The sequence below is a fragment of the Oryctolagus cuniculus genome, chromosome 11, assembly GCF_964237555.1.
Source record: "Oryctolagus cuniculus chromosome 11, mOryCun1.1, whole genome shotgun sequence".
Classification (NCBI taxonomy): domain Eukaryota; kingdom Metazoa; phylum Chordata; class Mammalia; order Lagomorpha; family Leporidae; genus Oryctolagus; species Oryctolagus cuniculus.
In genome coordinates this window covers 41353885-41374449 of record NC_091442.1, presented here as the reverse complement: position 1 = coordinate 41374449, position 20565 = coordinate 41353885, and the positions used below count along the sequence as shown (strand labels likewise).

At 43.2% G+C, this 20565-nt stretch overlaps 1 protein-coding gene across 6 annotated transcripts in view; it reads left to right on the top strand.

Moving 5' to 3' along the window:
- KIF16B (kinesin family member 16B) overlaps positions 1–20565 on the top strand; it is a 321890-nt gene that overhangs the window by 241441 nt on the left and 59884 nt on the right. For all 6 annotated transcript variants that reach the window (XM_070052111.1, XM_008256361.4, XM_008256360.4 and 3 more), the window contains one exon: positions 7258–7347. In XM_070052111.1, coding sequence (XP_069908212.1) covers positions 7258–7347 — 90 coding nt within the window. The remainder of the gene's footprint in view (positions 1–7257; positions 7348–20565) is intronic.

Sequence of the window (20565 nt, the reverse complement as noted above, 5' to 3'; positions counted from 1 at the left end):
ACCAACATCTGTTCTGGTGCCTGGTACATAGCAGGAGTTCAGTTAACATTTGTCTCTACAATGAGAGTCTACCCTCATCCCAATTACTACAAAATGGCTTGTTTCCTTAGAAGGCTTAAGGTCTCATAGGGTAGAGAAAGACATGTAGTTCATATAAGTTGTGGCAATTAATTATCTCTTGCGATGTGTGCTCTGATCATATTGTGAACTATATGCTAAGGAATCATGGGAAAGTGCAAGAAGTGATTCTCCAGGGAGAAAGGAGTTAGCAGTGAGGCTGCTGCCAAAGGAAGAGTTGTGAGTTGTGTGCCAACCTGGAGGCTGAGCAGTGGGTATGGATGCGACCTCCAATGTGCATTGCTAACAGAGTTCCAAGGGAAGCTAAGCCTGGCGGTCGGGCATCATACCTTTTTTTAAAATTTTTTGTTTAATTTTTTTTTATTTGACTGGTAGAGGTATAGACAGAGAGAGAGACAGAGAGAAAGGTCTTCCTTCCGTTGGTTCACCCCCCAAATGGCCACTACAACTGGCACACTGTGCTGATCCAAAGCCAGGATCCAGGTGCTTCCTCCTGGTTTCCCATGCGGGTGCAGGAGCCCAAGCACTTGGGCCATCCTCCACTGCCCTCCCGGGCCACAGCAGAGAGCTGGACTGGATGAGGAGCAACCGGGACTAGAACCCAGTGCCCATGTGGGATGCCGGCATCGCAGGCAGAGGATTAACCATGGCGCCAGCCCCCCAGCGTCATACCTTGAGACCCACACTGACCTAGGCAGTGAGCTGAAGTAGCAAGGGCAGAAGTCATTGAGATCTGTATGTGAGTTTATTAAAATATCAAGTAAGGGAATGGCACTGTGGCATAGTAGGCTAAGTTTCCGCCTGCAGTGCCAGCATCCCATATGGACGCCAGTTCGTTTCCCAGCTGCTCCACTTCCAGAATGGCTCTCTGTTCTGCCCTGACAAAGCAGAAGACAATGCTTCAAGTGCTTGGGCCCTGGCACCCACATCAGGGACCTAGAAGAAGCTCCTGGCTCTTGGCTTTGGATTGGCTTGGCTCCGGCCATTGCAGCCATCTAGGGAGTGAAACGGCAGATGGAAGACTTTTCTCTGTCTCTTCCATTCTCTGTAACTCTACCTCTCAAATAAATAAATAAATCTTTTTAAAAAATCAAGGAAGATACTAGACCAAAGAAAAGTCACTACCTAGAATATGCCCATGATAATCTTCGTTGTCCGTTATTCTTGCTAATACCTCGTGCTTCGTGTTAACAGTCCCAGAGTCCTCTCCCCCTTCAATGCAGACCTCCTTGGAGTCACCAGGGTAACAGGTAGACAAAGATCCCTCTGAAACTTGTACTGACCTTCCTGTAAGTGCACTCCTAAGGAGTCCATGTGTATCCAGAGCTTTGCACAGGCTTAGCTCTCTCTGCATCAGGACATCTCTCTCTCCTCCCTGCTCCACTCACTCCATGATGGCATCTCACCTTCCATGATAAGTACTGTACTGGGAACAGATATCAAGAAAGCAAAGGAAGGCACTTGTAGGTAGAGATTCTATTGTATTTTTACTCTCATACCATCTGGTGCTCAAATTCCCCTTTATCTGCTGCGTTCATTAAAGAAATCAGTGGGGTCTGTGCTGTGGCGCAGTGGATTAAAGCCCCAGCCTGCAGCGCCAGCATCCCATATGGGCGCTGGTTCTAGTCCTGGCTGCTCCTCTTCCGATCCAGCTCTCTGCTAATGACCTGGGAAAGCAGTGGAGGACGGCTCAAGTCCTTGGGCCACTGTACCCAAGTGGGAGACCCGGAAGAAGTTCCTGGCTCCTGGCTTTGGATCGGCGCAGCTCCAGCTGTTGCAGTCATTTGGGGAGTGAACCAGCGGAATGGAAGGCCTCTCTCTCTCTGGCTCTACCTCTCTCTGTAACTCTTTCAAATAAATGAAATAATTCTTTAAAAAAAAAAAGAGAGAAATCAGTGGCCTTTACAAAGACACTGTCCTGGAGGCCACTGTATGAAAGAAGTTAGCAATCCGAAATTGTGAAGTAGGTTGAAAATGCTGCCTTAGTAATGAGGGATTTCAGAAATTGGTTCGACTTCAGTGAGCTCTGGAAGCAACAATGAGAAACCGTAGGCTCATGCCCCACAAGTTTAGCTTATCCTGATCTGCTTGAGGCCTTGTTAAGGTGTTTTCTGCTCCCCCCCCCCCCCCAAAAAAAAAAAATACTAGTTCATTGTCACCAAGAGACAGAAAGTCCATACTGGGACTCCCTGTTCCATATTCATTCAGAAGGCCAGGGATGTGTCAAATGTTCTTCTAAGGGTGCGGTGGTCAGCAGGCATAGCTCCCAGCTCTCCTAGAACATAAACTGTAGTCAGGAAGAGAGGGAAAAAAAGCTAGATTAGTAAATCTAGACCATGTTAAGTAATCAGGAATTCTAAGTAAATTCAGGAAGAGGAGTAAGTAGTACTGAATGGGAAAAAGCAGGTACAGTGTTAGGATATCAGAGAAGGTATCACTCAGAAAGTAACAGTGGGTAAAGACTTGAAGGAAGTGAAGGAACTTGTCATGTGAAAATCTGGGATAGAGGCATTCCAGAAAGAGAAAAGTGCACAAGGGAAAGCCCCGTGGCATGTTTGATATATTCTAGGCAGGAAAGTAGGGAAATCAGAGTGAGCAGTGAGTAGAGTGGTTAGAGATGAGATCAGGAAGAGGACAAATCACAAGAGATGCTTGTAGGCGGGGGAAGGAAGATAAATTTGTGCCTGAATCAGGATGGCCCATTTAAGCAAAGAAATAATCTCATCTAAATAGTTTTTAACAAGATCACTTTGGATACCGTGAGAAAAAAGCTGAGAATGGTAAGAAGGGGGATAAGGGTATAAGCAAGGAGACTCTTACAAAAGAAGCCCACCAAGAGATGACAGCGCTTGGAGGTGTTAACAGTGGAGCTTGTGAGGCTCAGTCATACTCGCAAGGTATTTTGGAATTTTGGCCAAAAGGAGTTGTTAACTGATTGGGTGTGAACTGTGAGAGAGGAAGTGGAGCATTAAGGCTAATGTTTCTGGACTGAATAAGTGAAAAAATCACATTGTCATTTAGTGAGATAGAAAGGCGAGTGGGTTTGGGTGAGATTAGTTTTGATAAGTGTAGCCTTGTTGACTTTCAGGTGCATATTAGATATCTAAGTAGACAGACATATCAAGTATGTAGGCAATAGGATATATGAGTGTGTGTTCCTGGGAGAGCTATGAGCATCCAAGGAGGGGTCAGCATATAAATTTAAGCTGAGATACAGGATGAGATCAGCAAAGGAGTGAATGTAGGTAAAAAGTAAAACATGTTCAAGGATTACCCACTGGCACACTTTGATGTTTAAAGGTCAAGGAGGCCGGCGCTGAGGCTCACTAGGCTAATCCTCTGCCTTGCAGCGCCGGCACACCGGGTTCTAGTCCCAGTCGAGGCGCCGGATTCTGTCCCGGTTGCCCCTCTTCCAGGCCAGCTCTCTGCTGTGGCCAGGGAGTGCAGTGGAGGATGGCCCAAGTGCTTGGGCCCTGCACCCCATGGGAGACCAGGAAAAGCACCTGGCTCCTGCCATCGGATCAGCACGGTGCGCCGGCCACAGCGTGCCAGCCATGGTGGCCATTAGAGGGTGAACCAATGGCAAAGGAGGACCTTTCTGTCTGTCTCTCTCTCTCACTGTCCACTCTGCCTGTCAAAAAATAAAAAAGAAAAAAAAAAGGTCAAGGAGACGAGAAATCCTGGCAAAGGGAACTAAAGTAAGGAGGGGGTATAGCACCCTGTAAGCCAAATGAGAAAGCTGTTCAACATGTTGAGTCCTCCTCAAGCTTCTTCACAGATCAATTAAGAACTAGCAAGTGGATTTTGCGAGATGGAGGTCATTGCTGACCTTAGCAAGAGTACAGGCTGGAATAGTTTGGGAGACTCAGTGTGAAATCAAGGAATAGTAAGTAGAAAAAAATATTCAAGACATCATGAGTAGATTTTTGAAGCTTTTGTTTTCATGTAAAGGACAGAAATAGAGTGATAGCTGGAAAGGAAAAGGATGTCAAAATGGGCATTTACGATGACAGAAATAATAGCTCATTTAGATACCCTGGAGAATACTGCACTAGAGAGGGGGAACGTGTTGGTGCAGGAAAGAGGAGGTTGTTAACTGCAGTCTTTCAGAAGGACCAGGGGTTGAAATTCAGCGTCTAGAGGGGCTGAACTTAACCAGGAGCACTGCTGTATCTCATGCCTAGTGACAGGAGGAGGAATGACTTACAGGACAGATGATGGAAGGTGGCAGGTAAGTAGACCTGACTCAGGGTGCTAATGGAAATGTGCTTCTTTTTTCTTTTTCTTTTTTTTTTTTTTTTTTTTTTTGACAGGCAGAGTGGACAGAGAGAGAGAGAGAGAGAGAGAGAAAGGTCTCCCTTTTCCGTTGGTTCACCCCTCAATGGCCACTGTGGCCAGTGCATCGTGCTGATCCAAAGCCAGGAGCCAGGTGCTTCTTCCTGGTCTCCCATGCAAGTGCAAGTGCCATCCTCCACTGCCTTCCCGGCCACAGCAGAGAGCTGGACTGGAAGAGGAACAACCAGGACAGAATCCGGTGCCCCTACCGGGACTAGAACCCAGGGTAACGGCGCCACAGGCGGAGGATTAGCCTAGTGAGCCGCGGTGCCAGCGGAAATGTGCTTTTGATTGCTTTTGTTTTCTCGGGGAAATAGGCATTAAGGATCTCAGCTGGGAGTAAGAGGAGGGAAAGAGGTGATGAAGGCCTGAGAAAGAAGGAAAAGTGGTCTAAGGATAGGGGGGGAGTGGATGGAATTGGAAAATGTGGTGTGACGGGTAGGTGTTATCAAAGACTGACTTGAAAGGGATGACTGTGAGTATAAAATGCAACTTGGTGGTCTTTCTCTTCATGTGGTACTGAGCACACATAGGCAGAGAGTCAGCAGACCATGGGACGGGCAAGGGTTGTGGTTTGTCTTCATCCAGAGAATCTCAGAAGTAGGACAGGGATTTGAGATCAAGGGAGTGCTGCTGATGGTTGCCCATGGTTTTCATGTTGAATGACAATGAACCCAGAGGTGGAGGTGCTGGAGGGCTCCTGCAGGGGAGGACAGGGAACCCAGAAGAGGCAGAGCATCTGGTGGATTTGGTTGATGATTGATGACAGGTCCCAGAGGTGCAGTGGAGGAGTTTCAGGGGAGAAGGAGAGCTGGGGGCATCCGAGTCGGAGGGATATGGGAAACCGAGACTTCATGGGGTGACTTCCTGTGGAATCCAAAGTCACAGTGCAGCATGGTCTCATGATGGGACACCTGCACCGTACTGCTCCCAGTCAGAGGGGTGATTCCATTGTCTTTCGGAGCAGTTCTGACTGGCAGGCAGGCTATGTCAGCCTCGTGGGAAGGCAGAAAGGCCCAGTGGAACTCCTGTTTGCGTAGACACCTGCTTTGTGTCCTGCCAAGACTGTGTTGCCATGTTCCTGCCCTCGGGAAGCCCCAACCCTGCTGATCTCGCTGCCTTGATCTTGCACCCAGAGCCTCAGTGGGTCTCCTGAGAGAGGAAGGCTAACCAGTCTTGCTTTCAGGAGCAGTGTTTCCCAAGCTCCAGTGAGACTTGCCTACCAGACTAAAAACAACCACAGCTGCAGAGCACCTGTGTTATTGTTTACCTAATGATTCTCGGCAAATACTCTCACCTTTGTTTTCTCATGGAAATATTTTTTTTCACACAAACTCATAAGAGGAAGCCTGTCACAATTAAAAAGTTATTATGAAGATGAATACAGAACCAGAATGATGAAAATTTAAAGTGTGCATTCTTGTCACCCCCCCCCACCCCCACCCCCTGAATTATCTCATTTGCCACTTTGGGAACTTAGTGAACCAGAGAATGGCTGGTTCATGGGACTTGCTCACAAAGCTGCCATCTGGGTGTTCTCTCACTGTTGCTTGACACCCCCATGGTCGACATGCAGGGAATCCAACCAAACTGTTGTACTCAAGAAGAGCATTTTCCTACTGTGCAGGTTGAGATGACCTTTTCAGAGTCTTAGCCCATGCAAAGGCCCTGAGATAGGACAGAACATGTGTATTCATGGAGTGCAGATACCTGAGCAGAGCGGAGACAAAGCGAGGCTGCTGCAGGCAGTGTGTGTGCTGGGTTGAAAGTTTAGGTCCTTTTCTAGGTTTGCACAGCATCCACATGAGACGTACTGGCCTAGAGTAAGATGGAGCTGACAGCAAAGGTTAAAGGGAGGACAGAGCTCCAGGAAACGCAAAGGAGGTGAGAGGAGCAGGACTGCCCCCCAACCCCTGCCACAGTTGGAAGGTGGGGGCTCAGGCATGACTAGGACAGTTTTGGTGAAATGCACCAAGATGGAAGACACCCGAGCTGAAACTGCGGTGGTTTTAGACACGTCAAACTGGTGCTTGCTGTGTGACAATCAAAGAAAGATGGCTCCCAGTGGAGTGCGTGGGTCTGGATCAAAGTTGAGAAGCAGAGATAGGAATTTGAGACTCATCAGCCTGTGCTTTAGGCATGACCACAATGTCTGATACGGTCTACCAGCCTCTCCTTGTCAAGCTGGAGCGTGACCCCTTCCTCCCCAGTCCAGTAGTTAAGGCTGGCTTGGTGATTGTCTCTCTGAAAAAGGCAAAATGTATTGTCATGTTTTTATGCCAATACTCCCTGAGATGCAGTGAGATGGTTTTCCTCCTTTGCCTTCTCTTCCTTCTGCTCTCTCCTGCCTCCCTCTCTTCCTCGATTTCCTTCCTCTCCTCCTTCTCCCTTCTCCCACTCTTCTTCCCCATCCTCCTCCTCTTCCCTCTATTCCCCGCCTCTCACTGTTTCCTGTCCACTGCGGTGGCATCTCATGACCTTCAAGTAACGTTTTGTAGGGGTGCATCACTGTAACAAAAAGCTCATGCTGTGGGATTTCCTTTCTAAAACCCAACTGGAGGGCTAAGGAACACATTTTATAATCGATTAAGAAATGACCGTCTGCCCCTCACTTGACATGGGTACAAATTGCTTATAACAAGATTTAGGAGCCAAAGATGCATGCTAAAATAGAATATAATCCTTATTTATAAATCTTATTTATGCAGCTAGATTAATGTTTTCAATTCCGGGGAAATTTTGCATGCTAATCACTTTTTGTTAATTTTTAAATTATGTTTTAAAATTTCTAGTTATTTTTTCTTCTAATTAATGCTGATTCATTTTGATTTTCTTGGTTAATAGATTACCGTCCTAGATGAGACATGGACTGTATTCAGGCGTTACAGTCGTTTTCGAGAAATGCATAAAACATTGAAGTTAAAGTATGCAGAGGTAAGTTATGAAATTATTATCTCCAATTAAGAACATTCATTTTATAAATTAAATGAGCTGATTGCATTAGCAATGTCCCACCCTTCCCTGCTCTTTTTCTCCCCACCTCCTCCTCCCTCCTCTCTCTTCTCTCTCTCTTTTTTTCAGTAGTAGCCTGTAAATATCCCCAAATTTTAATTAATCATCTATCAAAAATAACTAACTTTCGTCTTCTGGAATATTTCTGTTTCTTGTAATTTAAACATTTTCTGAACACGAGATTTTTTTCTTTTTTTAAAGATGTTTTTATTTAAGAGTCAGAAATACAGAGAGAGAAGATGAGAGAGAGAGAGAGAGAGAGAGAGAGAGAGAGAGAGATCTTCCGTATACTGGTTCACTCCCCAAATGGCCACAATGGCTGGGGCCAAGCAGGCCAAAGCCAGGAGCCAGGAGCTTCATCTAGGTCTCTCACATAAGTGCAGGGACCCAAGTAGTTGTGCCATCTTCCACTACTTTCCCAGGTGCATTAGCAGGTAGCTGGATCAGAAATGAAGTATTTGATTAATTTTAAATAAATATTTTAATCAAGTTACAACTTCTCAGTTGTACAACTTATTAAAATTAAATAGTAATAAATTACTTAGTATATACTTGCCCTTTCTTAAAAAAAAGAGACTATGTTAATGTTTCAACTTCTACTTAGTGAATAGTCAAGTTTTAAGATTTGTCATTGAACATGGAGGGGGTTAAATAATAAATATGGAATTATCTAGAAGCAGTGAAGTATTTCGTGTATCAGATCATTTGTCCAGGTTACAGTGATGCATTAAATCTTTTCTTTTTTGGAAAAAAACTTTTTTAAAAAAAGTTATAAGAATGGTATTCCTAGAATGTGTGTATATGATGCTGATGACAATGATTTTACTTCAACTAAAGACTTATGTAAGTACAGTCCTTTTTGAAATTTTGGTTTGAAGCATGAACCAATTAAAAGTCATTGACTGTCTGTTTTCATTAATTTATACTTTCCAGTGCTGTTTCTGTTGCTGCATCTGACACTAAAATTCTAGTTAAGGCTTCATCTCTGACTCGGTCCACATTAAATGCACTGCTTTCTTAACATGCCCATGGCTTCTTCCCTTTCTTATGTGATGTAAAATACAAAGAGAAATACCATTTTGTAAATACAATTTTTTCTTAATGTGAAGAAGTTTGAGTTCATTTCGAATTAAGCTATCTCTGAAATTATATCATAAGCTACCACAGTGGTATTTTATTAAAAATCAAAGTTTCAGGTATGAAGTATAGTTTGGTTTTCTCAAGAGGATCTACTTCCAGATGTAACTGCATCAAAGGCAAATTACTAAGTTTGTTTCTGTTGTTTATTTTTCACTTTCTACGTTAATATTGACAAGAAGTAGCAGTACATGTTAATTATACAGAGAAGCATGTTTGTCAAGTGAGCTTTGCAGCATATATTAGTGTACTTTTCCTTTACTATAAACAAGCACCTGAAGCTGGGTGTTTTCAAGGAAAGAGTTTTATTTAGCTGGCGGTCCAGGGGTCAGAAGTCCACATCACCACAGATGGGCAGAAGGTGCTGAGCGCTGAAGCATTGGGTCTTTTCAGAGGGTTGTGCTCTCAGGATGTGGCATTCTAGTTGAAATATGAGCTGAGAGGCTCTTTAATTTGCAAATCATTGTTCACAGCTCTGATCCGTGGTTTTAAGGAAAACCCCAGAACAAATGTAATGAAATGGCTTTAAAGATACAATAAAAGAAAACTCATCTGAGGATACAAATGCTGCAAACCTAAGAATCAAAAGAGTTCAAATTCATGAGCAGAGATTATCACATATACAAAACCTTGTCAATTGAAAAACAGGTGTATTACAAGCAAGTTGGGGGGAAAACGAAGTGACCTTCAATGAAGAAAAGCAAGCTGGCTGGCTTCATCTCACTGATGCATCCACAAATCTATACTGAGTAATTCCACACCAGGAATACAAATGCACACAAGACGGCCACATTCCATCCAGGCATGAGGTAGACAGAATAGACATTAAATGAACAAGTGAGTAATCTCAGATAATGTTAAGTGCCATGGAGAAAATAAAATGGGGTGATGTGATAGTGTGGTGTGATAGCTAGGCTGTGGACTACTTTAAATGAGGCAGGCTGAGCAACCTTTCTCAGATTGGAACTGAAATTTGAATGTTGAGAAGGGGCCAGGCATGAAACTCTGGAGGTGAGCACCATTAAAGGAGAGGCAGCAGCAAATGCAGAGGCCCTGGGTTGGGACCATGTCCAGAGTGTTCCAGGAACAAAAAAGCCTGTGGAGAGTGGCAAGCATGTTAGAGGTCAGGGCCGAGGGGTCGGCATTGAGGTGCAGTAGCTTAAGCCGCTGTCTGCAGTGCCAGCAGTCCACATGAGCGCTGATTCAAGTACTCGCTGTTCCACTTCCAATCCAGCTCCCTGCTAATGTGCATGGGAAAGCAGCTGAAGATGGATCTAGTGCTTGGATCCTACACCTACATGGGAGACCAGCACGGAGTTCTCAGCTCCAGGCTTCAGACTGGCCCAGCCCAGTCATTGCAGCCATTTATGGTGTGAGCCAGCAAAGGGAAGATTTCTCTCTCTCTCTCTCTCCCTCCCTCCCTCCCTCCCTCCCTCTGTCTCTGTTACTCTGCCTTTCAAATAAAATAAAATAAATCTTAAAAAAAAGTGAGGGCTGAGGAATAGCTAGGGACCCACTCATGTAAGGCTGTGAACTGTATTGTAAGTGCATGGGAAGCTGCCACATTACATTAGACAAGGTAACCAATTGGTCCAGTTTACACTTTACAAATTTTTTTTTATTTATATAAAAGGAACCAATTTCAGGTCATTTGAATGGCCATACTGAGAATGATTCTGAGGGTAGAAGAAAGTTCGAATCCAGAATTCAGTTTTAGACATATTAAGTTTGAATTGGAGATACCAAGAACCATGAAGGATATAAGCCTACAGTCTAAGGAAGAAAGATATTGTGAACCTGCTTTTGTGAATAAAACTCATTGTTTAGATCAGCAATAATTCAGAAGAAGCCTTTTGTTTCAGTTTCAACGTTGAGACCATTATATTCCCAGATAGCTGCCACTCACAAGAGCCCCCTTTTCCTACACACGGGCTCTGAAGATGGTAACAGGGAATGGACCATGCTGTTGAGGTCAGCTTTATAGCTTTTAGTTACTTTGTTTTAAGGACAAAACTATACCTTAATTATGAAAGAGAGCCCTGGCACACAAGTGCATGTGTTCCAAGAGAAGTAGTGGCAGTGGTGATTAAACACCCTGTGGTTGAAAGGGGACCTGTGCTGAATACAAACTCTAAGGAGGAGACGCTGAGGCTACCATGCCTTTTTCCCTTTTCCTTTTCTTTTTTAAAATTTCTGATTAGCATGCGACACTTGGATGTCCTTGTGGGGCACAGTGCAGTGTTTCAATCCCCACCCCCACCCCCCCACAGAGCAGATGGAATACGTAGGGCAGTTGGAATCTCTAGCTCCCACCCTCCTGCCATGCTCGGAGCCTCAAGGCTCCTCTCCTCCAGTTCTTTACCCAGCAGACACAATACGCTATTGTGATCTGTAGTTGACCACTGTGCTGTAGAACACTAGAATGTGTTCCTTCTGTCTAACTTCGTTGGGATTCCCATTATCCAAGCTCCATCTCTTTGCCTTCCCTCCACCCTTCCCAGCCTCTAGCAATCACTGTTCGAAGGTCAGCTGGACTTTTCATTAACTCTCATTGTGCCTGTGACCAGTTTCCTCATTCATTGAGTGATTACCACGTGCTGCACTCTGTGTCTCATGCAGTGCCCTTGGTGGCCCTGTCATCTTCCTCATTTTATCAACACGGATGCCGAGAGTGAGAGGCATGAATAACTTGCTTCACGTGGTGATGGGAAGCCAGTGAAGAAGCAGGTGGTATACCTCTCTCACATTTGTAAACCAACAATAGTATTAGAAACTGGAGGCGGGGGATGGTGGGCCATTATCTCCAAAAACACACACACAGTGGTGTATCATTCCAGACCTAGCTGAATCTTACTTCAGCCCTGCAAAGCAGCATCGTCAATGTAACATGAGCAACACAAAGCTGAAATATCAGGTTGAATATCAGCTGTGTTTTTTTTCTTTTTCCTGTAAAGTGGATTTTTTTAATGCAACTCAGCTTCACATAGGCTGACTTGCCAAGTGTTTGTGGGGACTTGAAATCAATGGTATGTTTATCAATTGTTATTGTTCTCACAAGGGCTCATAGTATTACCATCTCTGTATATATAATGTTAATCTTGTTGAAGTAGCAAGCTGCCAGATGTTCTGTTTTGGCCTGACATCCTACTAACCACTTAACCTGTTAAAGACATAACTTCCTCAGGAAAGGGTAGAGAAAGACCTAAATAATTCCCCTCTTGGACACAGTGGCATAGCAGAGTGGAAACGTGTTTTATTTTCCTCACTCCTACGCCAGATTGAGCTCATTATTTCCATGAAAGTAGACAAGTCTTCTTGCTCTCGTACTTGCAAGGGTAACCAAATATTTGGTGATAATGTTCTTTCCATTGATGTGTATTAAATCCATAGAAGGTTCTAACTGTTCATCAAGCTGAAAAGATACTGAAGATCACATTTGAATTTGAAGTATACAAAATTAATGTTTACCAAGATGGAGAACCTTAAAACTTTTTTAAATAATTTTTTTTCAAGTGATAGATTACATGTTCATAGTAGAAATTGACATTATTTGAAGACATATGTATGTAGAATATGGCTGTTTCTGTTAATCTCACCCTCAAAGGTAACCATTTCAGTGCCCAGCAGGAGGTCTCCGTGGGTACAACTATACATTCTGATGCACCTGACTCTCATAGGCCATCCCCAGCATCGGGTTCCCTGGGCAGGACACAGGTTGGGACCACTGTTTGCCAGCCAGGTAGCAGCTTTGAGAGGGCCTCCCTGCAATCCCTGTGACTGTCCAGGAGCTCTTCTCTTTGCCCCTCCTCACCCAGCCAGCAGATCAGGTGTATGGAGATGAGATTCACCTGGGCAGGTGTGAGGCCTGCCCTAACCCATAATTACCATGCTATAATTGAGACTGTATGTCTTGTAACAACTGCACAGGCAGGATTTCCGGAGTCCCTCCAAAGGGCATGCTGAGTCACCAGCCACCTTGCTCAGAGAAGCCTGAGGTGTTGACTTCTATCAGGGAGCTTCCATTCCCCATCCAGAGGCAGTTTATCAACAGAAAGTCACTTTTATCATGACCAGTGGTGCCTGGGAACAAAGTTGACAAATCACCTGATCAGTTTCTTGAACAATGGAGTTGCTTCCAGGTCTGTGGTATTGTGACTGCCTTTCTATGAACATTCTCGAACATAGGTCCATGTCTTCTCATCCACATGTTAGACTTTTTCTGTGAAGAAAATTGATAATTGCTCATGATTCTTAAAGAAAATCCAAGATCAGGACTAAATACAGAGAAGCTGAATAGGCTTGCCAGCCCTGAAAGCTGTCTCCTAATGAAAAGGTCTAAGAATCCCTTCCCTAAGTTCAGCTAAGTCTTCAGGCTCTCAGTGTGCTTGCCCTCAGGGACTGTCTCCTCCTGGAGGATGATCTGCAGACTGAGGGAAGTCCCTCAGTGGTACTTTCCTGCCTTGGGTGGCAAACCAATTAAAACAGTAAGGAGCTGTTGATTATCAGGCAGAAGATGTCTCGGAAGAAAATAGAAGTAATGTAGTCTTGTTTTAAGCAGAATGAGCTTATGAATTGAAAGGAAAAGAAGCCACTGGGTTCTATAAAACCGTGGGGAGTTGGGCATTGAGGTCGGGGGAAAAAGCAGAAACCAAAGAAAAATGTAGTCTATTCCGTAATGTGCTGTGACAGATTTTATGAATATAAAAGAGAATCCAGGTTTTCTGCCCTTTGTAATACTGAAGAGGAACACATTGGCTGCACATGATTTTAGATCATATGCCAAGTGTTATGCCCGTTCTATTTTCAGATTCCCTGCATGCATGGGCAGAGTTCTCCCCACTGGAGGTGCTACATTATTCAAGGGTTTTTGAAATTGTTGTCTTATTTTTTTATTCATTTTCCTTAATCTTAGCAGTTTCTTCTGGAGTCCAAATAGATTTCCCCTTTTGTTTTGAATTAATTTGTCCTGTTGATATACTGACATGTATTATGCAAGATAATAGCTCCTTCTGGCTCTCATTCTCTGCTCCCCTTCACTGACCTTGTATGGAATCTTAATCAAATTAAACCCTGTGTTTTCAAATTCCACATCTGTAAAATGCTAATGCCACAGCTAGTTTGTAAAAGGTTGCGAGAACCTCAGATAAAATGTGTTATTGAAAGCAACTATGAAGTATTATGCAGCATCTGCTAAGAAAGCATGTCTGAAATCTTATCATGCAAATCGTTTCTGCAGTGCTCTTTATCTCAATGAAAACTATGTATTTTTGACTCTATTAAAATCAATGTAAGCGTTTTAAATAGCAATCAGTTAGGTTTTCCGAGACAAAGCCCCATTAAGTGTTCTTTGTTTCTCTGAGGAGGAGGTAGAGTTTCTATTTCTGTCTGGGGTCCATGAGGTTTTCCTGTGGCTCCAGATCACAGCCTGAGAGTCCATTGAGACAGAAACATAGCTCATCAAGATACTGGAAAGAGAGAAGAAAACTTAACATCATACCCCCTTTTCAGCCATTAGTATCAATAGCAAAGACTTTGTGCCTCCCCTTTGCTTTTTGGATGACTGGTCTGCTGAGTTCTGAATGCATTTAATAAAGTAGAATAGCATGGGCTGAGAAGGTCAGAGGGTCACAAGGAGAGCTGCTGTTTCCAGGAGGTTGAGAAATGCCAGCTGTAATCTGGTTTCTTAGAGCACTTGAGTACATTTGACAGAGCCCTTCCTTCTGAGTGCCAGAGCCCAGCATGCACTGCTAGGGACTGAATGTTTCTGTCCTTCCAAAAATTCATTTAATCCCAAATTTGATGTTAAGAGTTGGGACCCCTGGGTGGCGACTGGGTTGTGAAGGCAGAGCCCTGGTGAATGGGATTGGTGCCCTGATAAGAAGTCTGAGGGAGGTTGGCCTGCACCTGCTGCTGGGTGAGGAAGCAGAAAGCCTTGTTCCTCAGGAACAGGTTCTCACCAGACCCCACATCCACTTTCACTTTGATCTTGACCTTCCACCTCCAGAACTGTAAGCAATGAATTTCTGTTATCCAATCTAAGACTATATTATAGCAGCCCCAAAACACTAAGACGGGCACCTTACCTGTCAGAAGAAGCACCTCACAGTGAAAGCAGTTAAGCATTGGAATTGATCATTGAGGGACCATCGTATAATGCTCTTGGCTAGGAGTGATTGTGAAGCAGGTTTATGTTTGTTTGCCTAGAGGCAAGGGACGCACATGGAAAGGGGACGTCTTATGTAGGAAAACGGACAATGAAAACAAGTGCTGAGGGAGCATGTGGTGTCTGCACGGTGGTCAGCCTGAGTCACATGGCTCAGGCCATGTTCCCTGTCTGCATCATAACTAAGTTATCACAGTTCACGAAAAGCCAGTGAGTCATTAGAGGCCCTCAGTGTCAAACACAATCAGCCTCAATCAGACACAACTCTACTGGGACTCCCTTCTCCCTACAAAGCTAAAGGGGGAAAATATCTTGAGAGCCTTTGAGTAAAAATGGAAGATAGCTGTGTTAGAGCAGTCCTGTCTCACATCTGGCATACTCTAGATGCCCAGTAAATACAGTAAATAAATAATGAGAGGGAAAAAAATTTAGGCAAGAGGTTATTTAATTTGTTTATAGGCTTGCGGTTTGAGCTGATAGAACCATTTCTCCCCTTCTTTATTTTCCAAGTGATTTCCCCAAAGCAGCACCAAACAAAGAAAAGAAATTGGCTAGTGGTCTTGTATTTGTTTTGGGCAGCTATTAACCACCCTTCAATAAAACACAGCATTTCTAAACAGTTTTATAACCAGCATTCCAAATTTAATATAAACATTGCACCCAAATTATAATGCTTCCAACCATAGCCACAGGGAGCATCCAGTAAGCCTTAGATAAATGCAGTTGCTTTCAGCCCTTTGCCTCCCTGAATTTCTAAGTAGCAGACGGCTATGTAGGCAAAAATAGAATGCTGCCAGCTTCCTGACCAGGGCCATTGTCAGAGGCCCGGGTGTCTGTTGTGCAGTTTGTATCACACCATGCTCTCCACTTGGTTGATAAATAGTATTTGAATCATCACTGTTAAAGGTTGGTGGAGGAGCAAAGAGCATCCAGGTTACCTAGGAAGCTTTTCCAAAATATGTAGACCCAGGCCTCCAAAACTGGGGGATTCTGATTGAGCAAATCTGACCTGGGTTCCAGAAATGTACAGTTGGGGAAGGAGCATCTCCCAAAGCACGCTGTCTGCCCTTGTGCGGGCATCTCGGGAGCGTTAGTTGATTTGATATTACTGTACATCACCAAATCTAAACGCTGATTCCAGTGACAAATCATCGTGTCGGAATTAATGGTGGACTAGTTCAAACCTGGACAAGAAAGAAGAAATGTTGTCTCCTGGGTCAGCGAAGAGGTGGCCTTGCATCCCCTGCAGCAAGCAAGGAGATTTCATCAGCAACAGGCTTGCCACTGTCTGCACGTTAGGAGACGTCTGCACTCCACTGGGCGATCCAGGCTTTCATTTTAGAAATGAGGAATCAAATGTCTATAGAGAATTTTGTTTAAGGTCACACCAAGACTTCCGAAATAGGGGGAGGTTCAGATTTCCTGATTCCTGGACCCGTGTTCTTTGTGTGAGCCTCCCTCTCCATGACTCTGTTGTTCAGTGATGAAGGGAAGATTTATAGAATGCTCCAGGTGAGACCAAAGATAAGGAAATCTGGTCCCTATAAAAATCTGTTACTTAGCAAGTCCCCATGGATGATAATCAGATAACTAGAAATTGTGTTCCTTCTGTTGAATGTCATTATGATGACAAGTCCCTGTCATGTCTCAGCTCCTGAGACGATCAACATCGTTAGTAAGTGATGGGAAATGCAAGCATGTGAGTTAGTCCCACTGCATATTTATTCTTATTAACACAATATATAATATTCACAGATCTGAAGCGTTTCTCACTTTGAAAAATTGTCACAGCAAACATGAATGTCCTCAAGTCTATTTTCGCTGGCTCCTGCCAGAGTAAAATTGATACTGACTTTGAGAAGAGTGTGACTTCCTGTGGAAAAGTTACATTATTTATGCCAAATATAACTGGAAGTTGGTATGGTCCTTGCTACATTTCCAAGTATGACTTTATACCTAGGATGACTTCAAGTATTAGCACTGCAGTAATGACAGGACAGCAGTTTTCTGCTAGTGATTCGTCCTAACCCTAATAATTACTATTTGCTTCACATGGACCGCCAACAAAGCCTTCTGCCTGGCTTCTTGATGGGGCACACATTTCATGCGGATCTAGCATGTGTCAGGCCCTCACCCACACAGAGTAGGTGACGTGGGCTCCGGTTCTCCTCTTGGAGTTCTAGAGGCAGCTGATTGCCCCATCACTAATCTAGGTCGTCCTGAAGAGTTGCAGCTTCATGCCACTAACAAATCAGACTTGGGCAAGGATTGTTTGTTTGTTTGTGAGCATATTTCTCAGTGACAGCTGTTTCTTATAAGGCCCTTGGAGCTGCTATTAATTTTGAGTAGTCAGAAATGCTTCCATCTAGTCAGCTGTGAGAATTATGGCAGCCCTTTGATGAGTTTTCGTTATTTGCATTTCTCAAAAGCTGTAGTAGCTGAAATTTACAGCCACAAACCTGCAGGGTTCAGATGTTTCAAAAGCTGCCAGGTACACATCGGTGCATATACTTGCGAAGGGCAAGTTATTGCCGACTGGACCAATTAGAGGGCCACGTTGAACTTTTTTCTCTAATCTTTAAAAAGTCGAGTGCCAGATATCACAGGGGTAAAGAAAATGGCTAGCAAATGAGGAATAACACAATACAGTGCACTTTTATCAGGTGTTAACCGAAGTCAAATTGTTCTCCTTTTATTAGTAAAGACTTGCTCAGTTTCACTTCAGTGATTTATAACCCAGTATTCCCTGCCTAATTGTTAAAAATCACAAAAGAAGGCCGGTGCCGCGGCTCACTAGGCTAATCATCCGCCTTGCGGCGCCAGCACACCGGGTTCTAGTCCCAGTCAGGGCGCCGGATTCTGTCCCGGTTGCCCCTCTTCCAGGCCAGCTGTCTGCTGTGGCCTGGGAGTGCAGTGGAGGATGGCCCAAGTGCTTGGGCCCTGCACCCCATGGGAGACCAGGATAAGTACCTGGCTTCTGCCATCGGATCAGCGCGGTGCGCCGGCCGCAGCATGCTAGCCGCGGCGGCCATTGGAGGGTGAACCAACAGCAAAGGAAGACCTTTCTCTCTGTCTCTCTCTCTCACTGTCCACTCTGCCTGTCAAAAAAAATAATAATAAAATAAAATAAATCACAAAATATAGGCAAGACTTTTTATTACCCATTTTAATTTCTGTATTGCAGGGCTACCATCCTCTATATCCAAAGTAATAATGATTCCATTTATCAAAACCCGTCTGTCTGTTGTCTCTGAGACCACCTGGACTTAATATAGGATCTGGGTAACCTAAAAAGTGAACGTGGCCAAGAGAAAAAGGCTTTTAATGAAACCAGGCTTTTCCATTGCATTTAATTTTCTCTCTCCATGGCAGCAGACTGGCTGACCTCTCTTATTATAATGTAATCAACATTGAAGTCAGGATCTGAGCTTGATGACTCCTGGAAGCAGAAAATTGGGCTGTGTCAATTCAGTGGGAATCAGAAAGGGAATAATCAGCTTGTAGATGGAAATCTACTCTGTCAAGATCTTTAAAAAATATTACAGTGTCAACAGAAGGAATGCTGACTGTACCCCTAACATGCATACCTAAACATATGGCCAGCTAACTTGATAAATGGCCAAATGGATACAAAAGGTTTCCATTTTCCCAAACGTGGAATTCACAATTACATAAAATAGTTAAGCTAGTTTTAAGTAACTACCAGTTGTCTTGCCATACCTTGTTGATAATTCATATAGATCTGTGTTTCAACTGAAAAATTACAAGCTTCTTCGTTGATCATCCAAAATAAGCTAATTACTTAGGTTTTTTTAATTTCACACACACTGAGAATGGGAAAGACAAATTTCATGGGAAATTAGCCGGCTTCAAAATTATTGATTGCACTTTTCTAATGGCTTGTATTTCAGTCCTTTTGTCTTTAGAATATGTTTTATTTACTGAATTGCAGAACAAGCTTATCATTATGTTTCTCTTAGACCAACAAAATATGCTATTTTAATCCTCATTTGTTTCCTACATTTTGCTCTGCATAATCAGATTTCATAATTATGCAAAGTAGGCCATAGGACTGTTAAACTTTCTCCCAACATTCTCATATCTCCCACAGATACCCAATTTATTCGACCTCACTCATCATTTTTAACTTTAATATACAGTTTTCCCATAAGAGCTCAAATGTCTTTGTGTCATTTCCCACTCCTGCTGTAAGGATAATGGCTATAGCAGGAAAAGATGCCACTTCAGGGTTTTCTCATGAATACTGCATTTCAATTTGTATCTGTTCATTTTCTGTTCTATAACCTCTTGAAAAGTAACATGTTTCTGGAGCTGGCATTTAGTCTTGTGGCTAAGATGCAGTGAAAACACCTGTGCCCCACATCAGAGTTTCTGGGCTCAGTACTTAGCTTCGGTTTCCTCCTGGGAGGCAGTGATGATGGCTCAAGTAGTTGGGTTCCTGCCATCCATATGTCCACATGGGAGACTTGGAGTGAGTCCCCAGAGGCCCCAGGTTTCAATGTGGGCACTATTGTGCCCAGCTATTGTGGGCTCTTAGGAAGTAAACCAGTTCATGGAAACTCTGTGTGTGTGTGTGTGTGTGTGTGTCTAAAAAAGAAAAGAAAAGTAGCGTTTTCATTATTGCTATTGGGCTCCATTTGTCCTTCTGCACATCTGAGACTTCAAAAAAGCTATGAAGATTATACAGGAAGTAGGTACGTTCCTCCAAAACAATATAGGATAGCCAAGATAAAGGGTAAAGTGTCTCCCTGAATCACAAGTGCTACTTCCAGCTCAGTGCTGAGATATTTTAATTATCAGTACCCAAGTTACAATTTCAGAGCTGAAAGGAAACTTAAAAACATCTTTGTGGAATTCCTTCACCTTAACAGATGATGAACTGGGAGCTACAGAGGTTTCATATGTTGCTCAAGATTATACAGCCAGTTATGTGCTGAGCTGAGTCTTGAAATCCGATTGCCCCAACATCCTGGGTTATTAAACAAAAAAGACATATGGTGTTAATTTAACTGTTCCATTAAATTTATAAAAAGAATAATCACTTTTTACTGTTTCTATAAAAATGATGCATGCTCATTTATAAAAATTTCACATAATACAAGGAAATACAAGAAGAAAGCAACAGATTACCCAAAGTCCTCTAAATATAATTAATGTTACCACTTACCATTATTTTAAGTACCTAAATGAATAGGCACAGATGAAAGGATGGATATATAGCTTGATAAAAAGAAATTAAAATGAGAGAATAGGGACCAAGAATGAAATTGCTTTAAAACATTGTGTTCATTCTAAATATGCTACTTTTTAAGTACAGACATTAAACTTAATTTTACTTGAGTTTAACAGAAGTGAAAGAAAATGAAATAAAACAAAATAAATTGCTGAACTCTAAAATTTTTCTACACAAAAGTATATTGTCCTGTGAAACATACATGATTTTAAAATAAAAAGATTGTTTTTTAAAAAGGTATTGACATGTTAAAGTCACCAGTTTTCAAAGGATGTGTTCCCATTTTATAAATTGTCAGTTAATTCTTCTTCCAGAGATAAGACTAACTATATTTGCTTTCATCTCCCAAGTTTTTAAATTGTTATTTTTACATTCTCAAGATAACCAGCATGGAGGCCAGTGTAGGCACAGCAGTAAAGATGCTGCTTGGGGTGCCTGCATCCCATTACTTAGAGCCTAGGTTTGTTTGAGGCCCAGCTGAGCTCCTGGTCACAGCTTCCTGCTAATGCACATCCTGAAAGTAAAATGCCAGCTCAGGTACTTGGGTCCCTGTCACCTGTATGGCAGACCTGAATTGCCTTTCTTG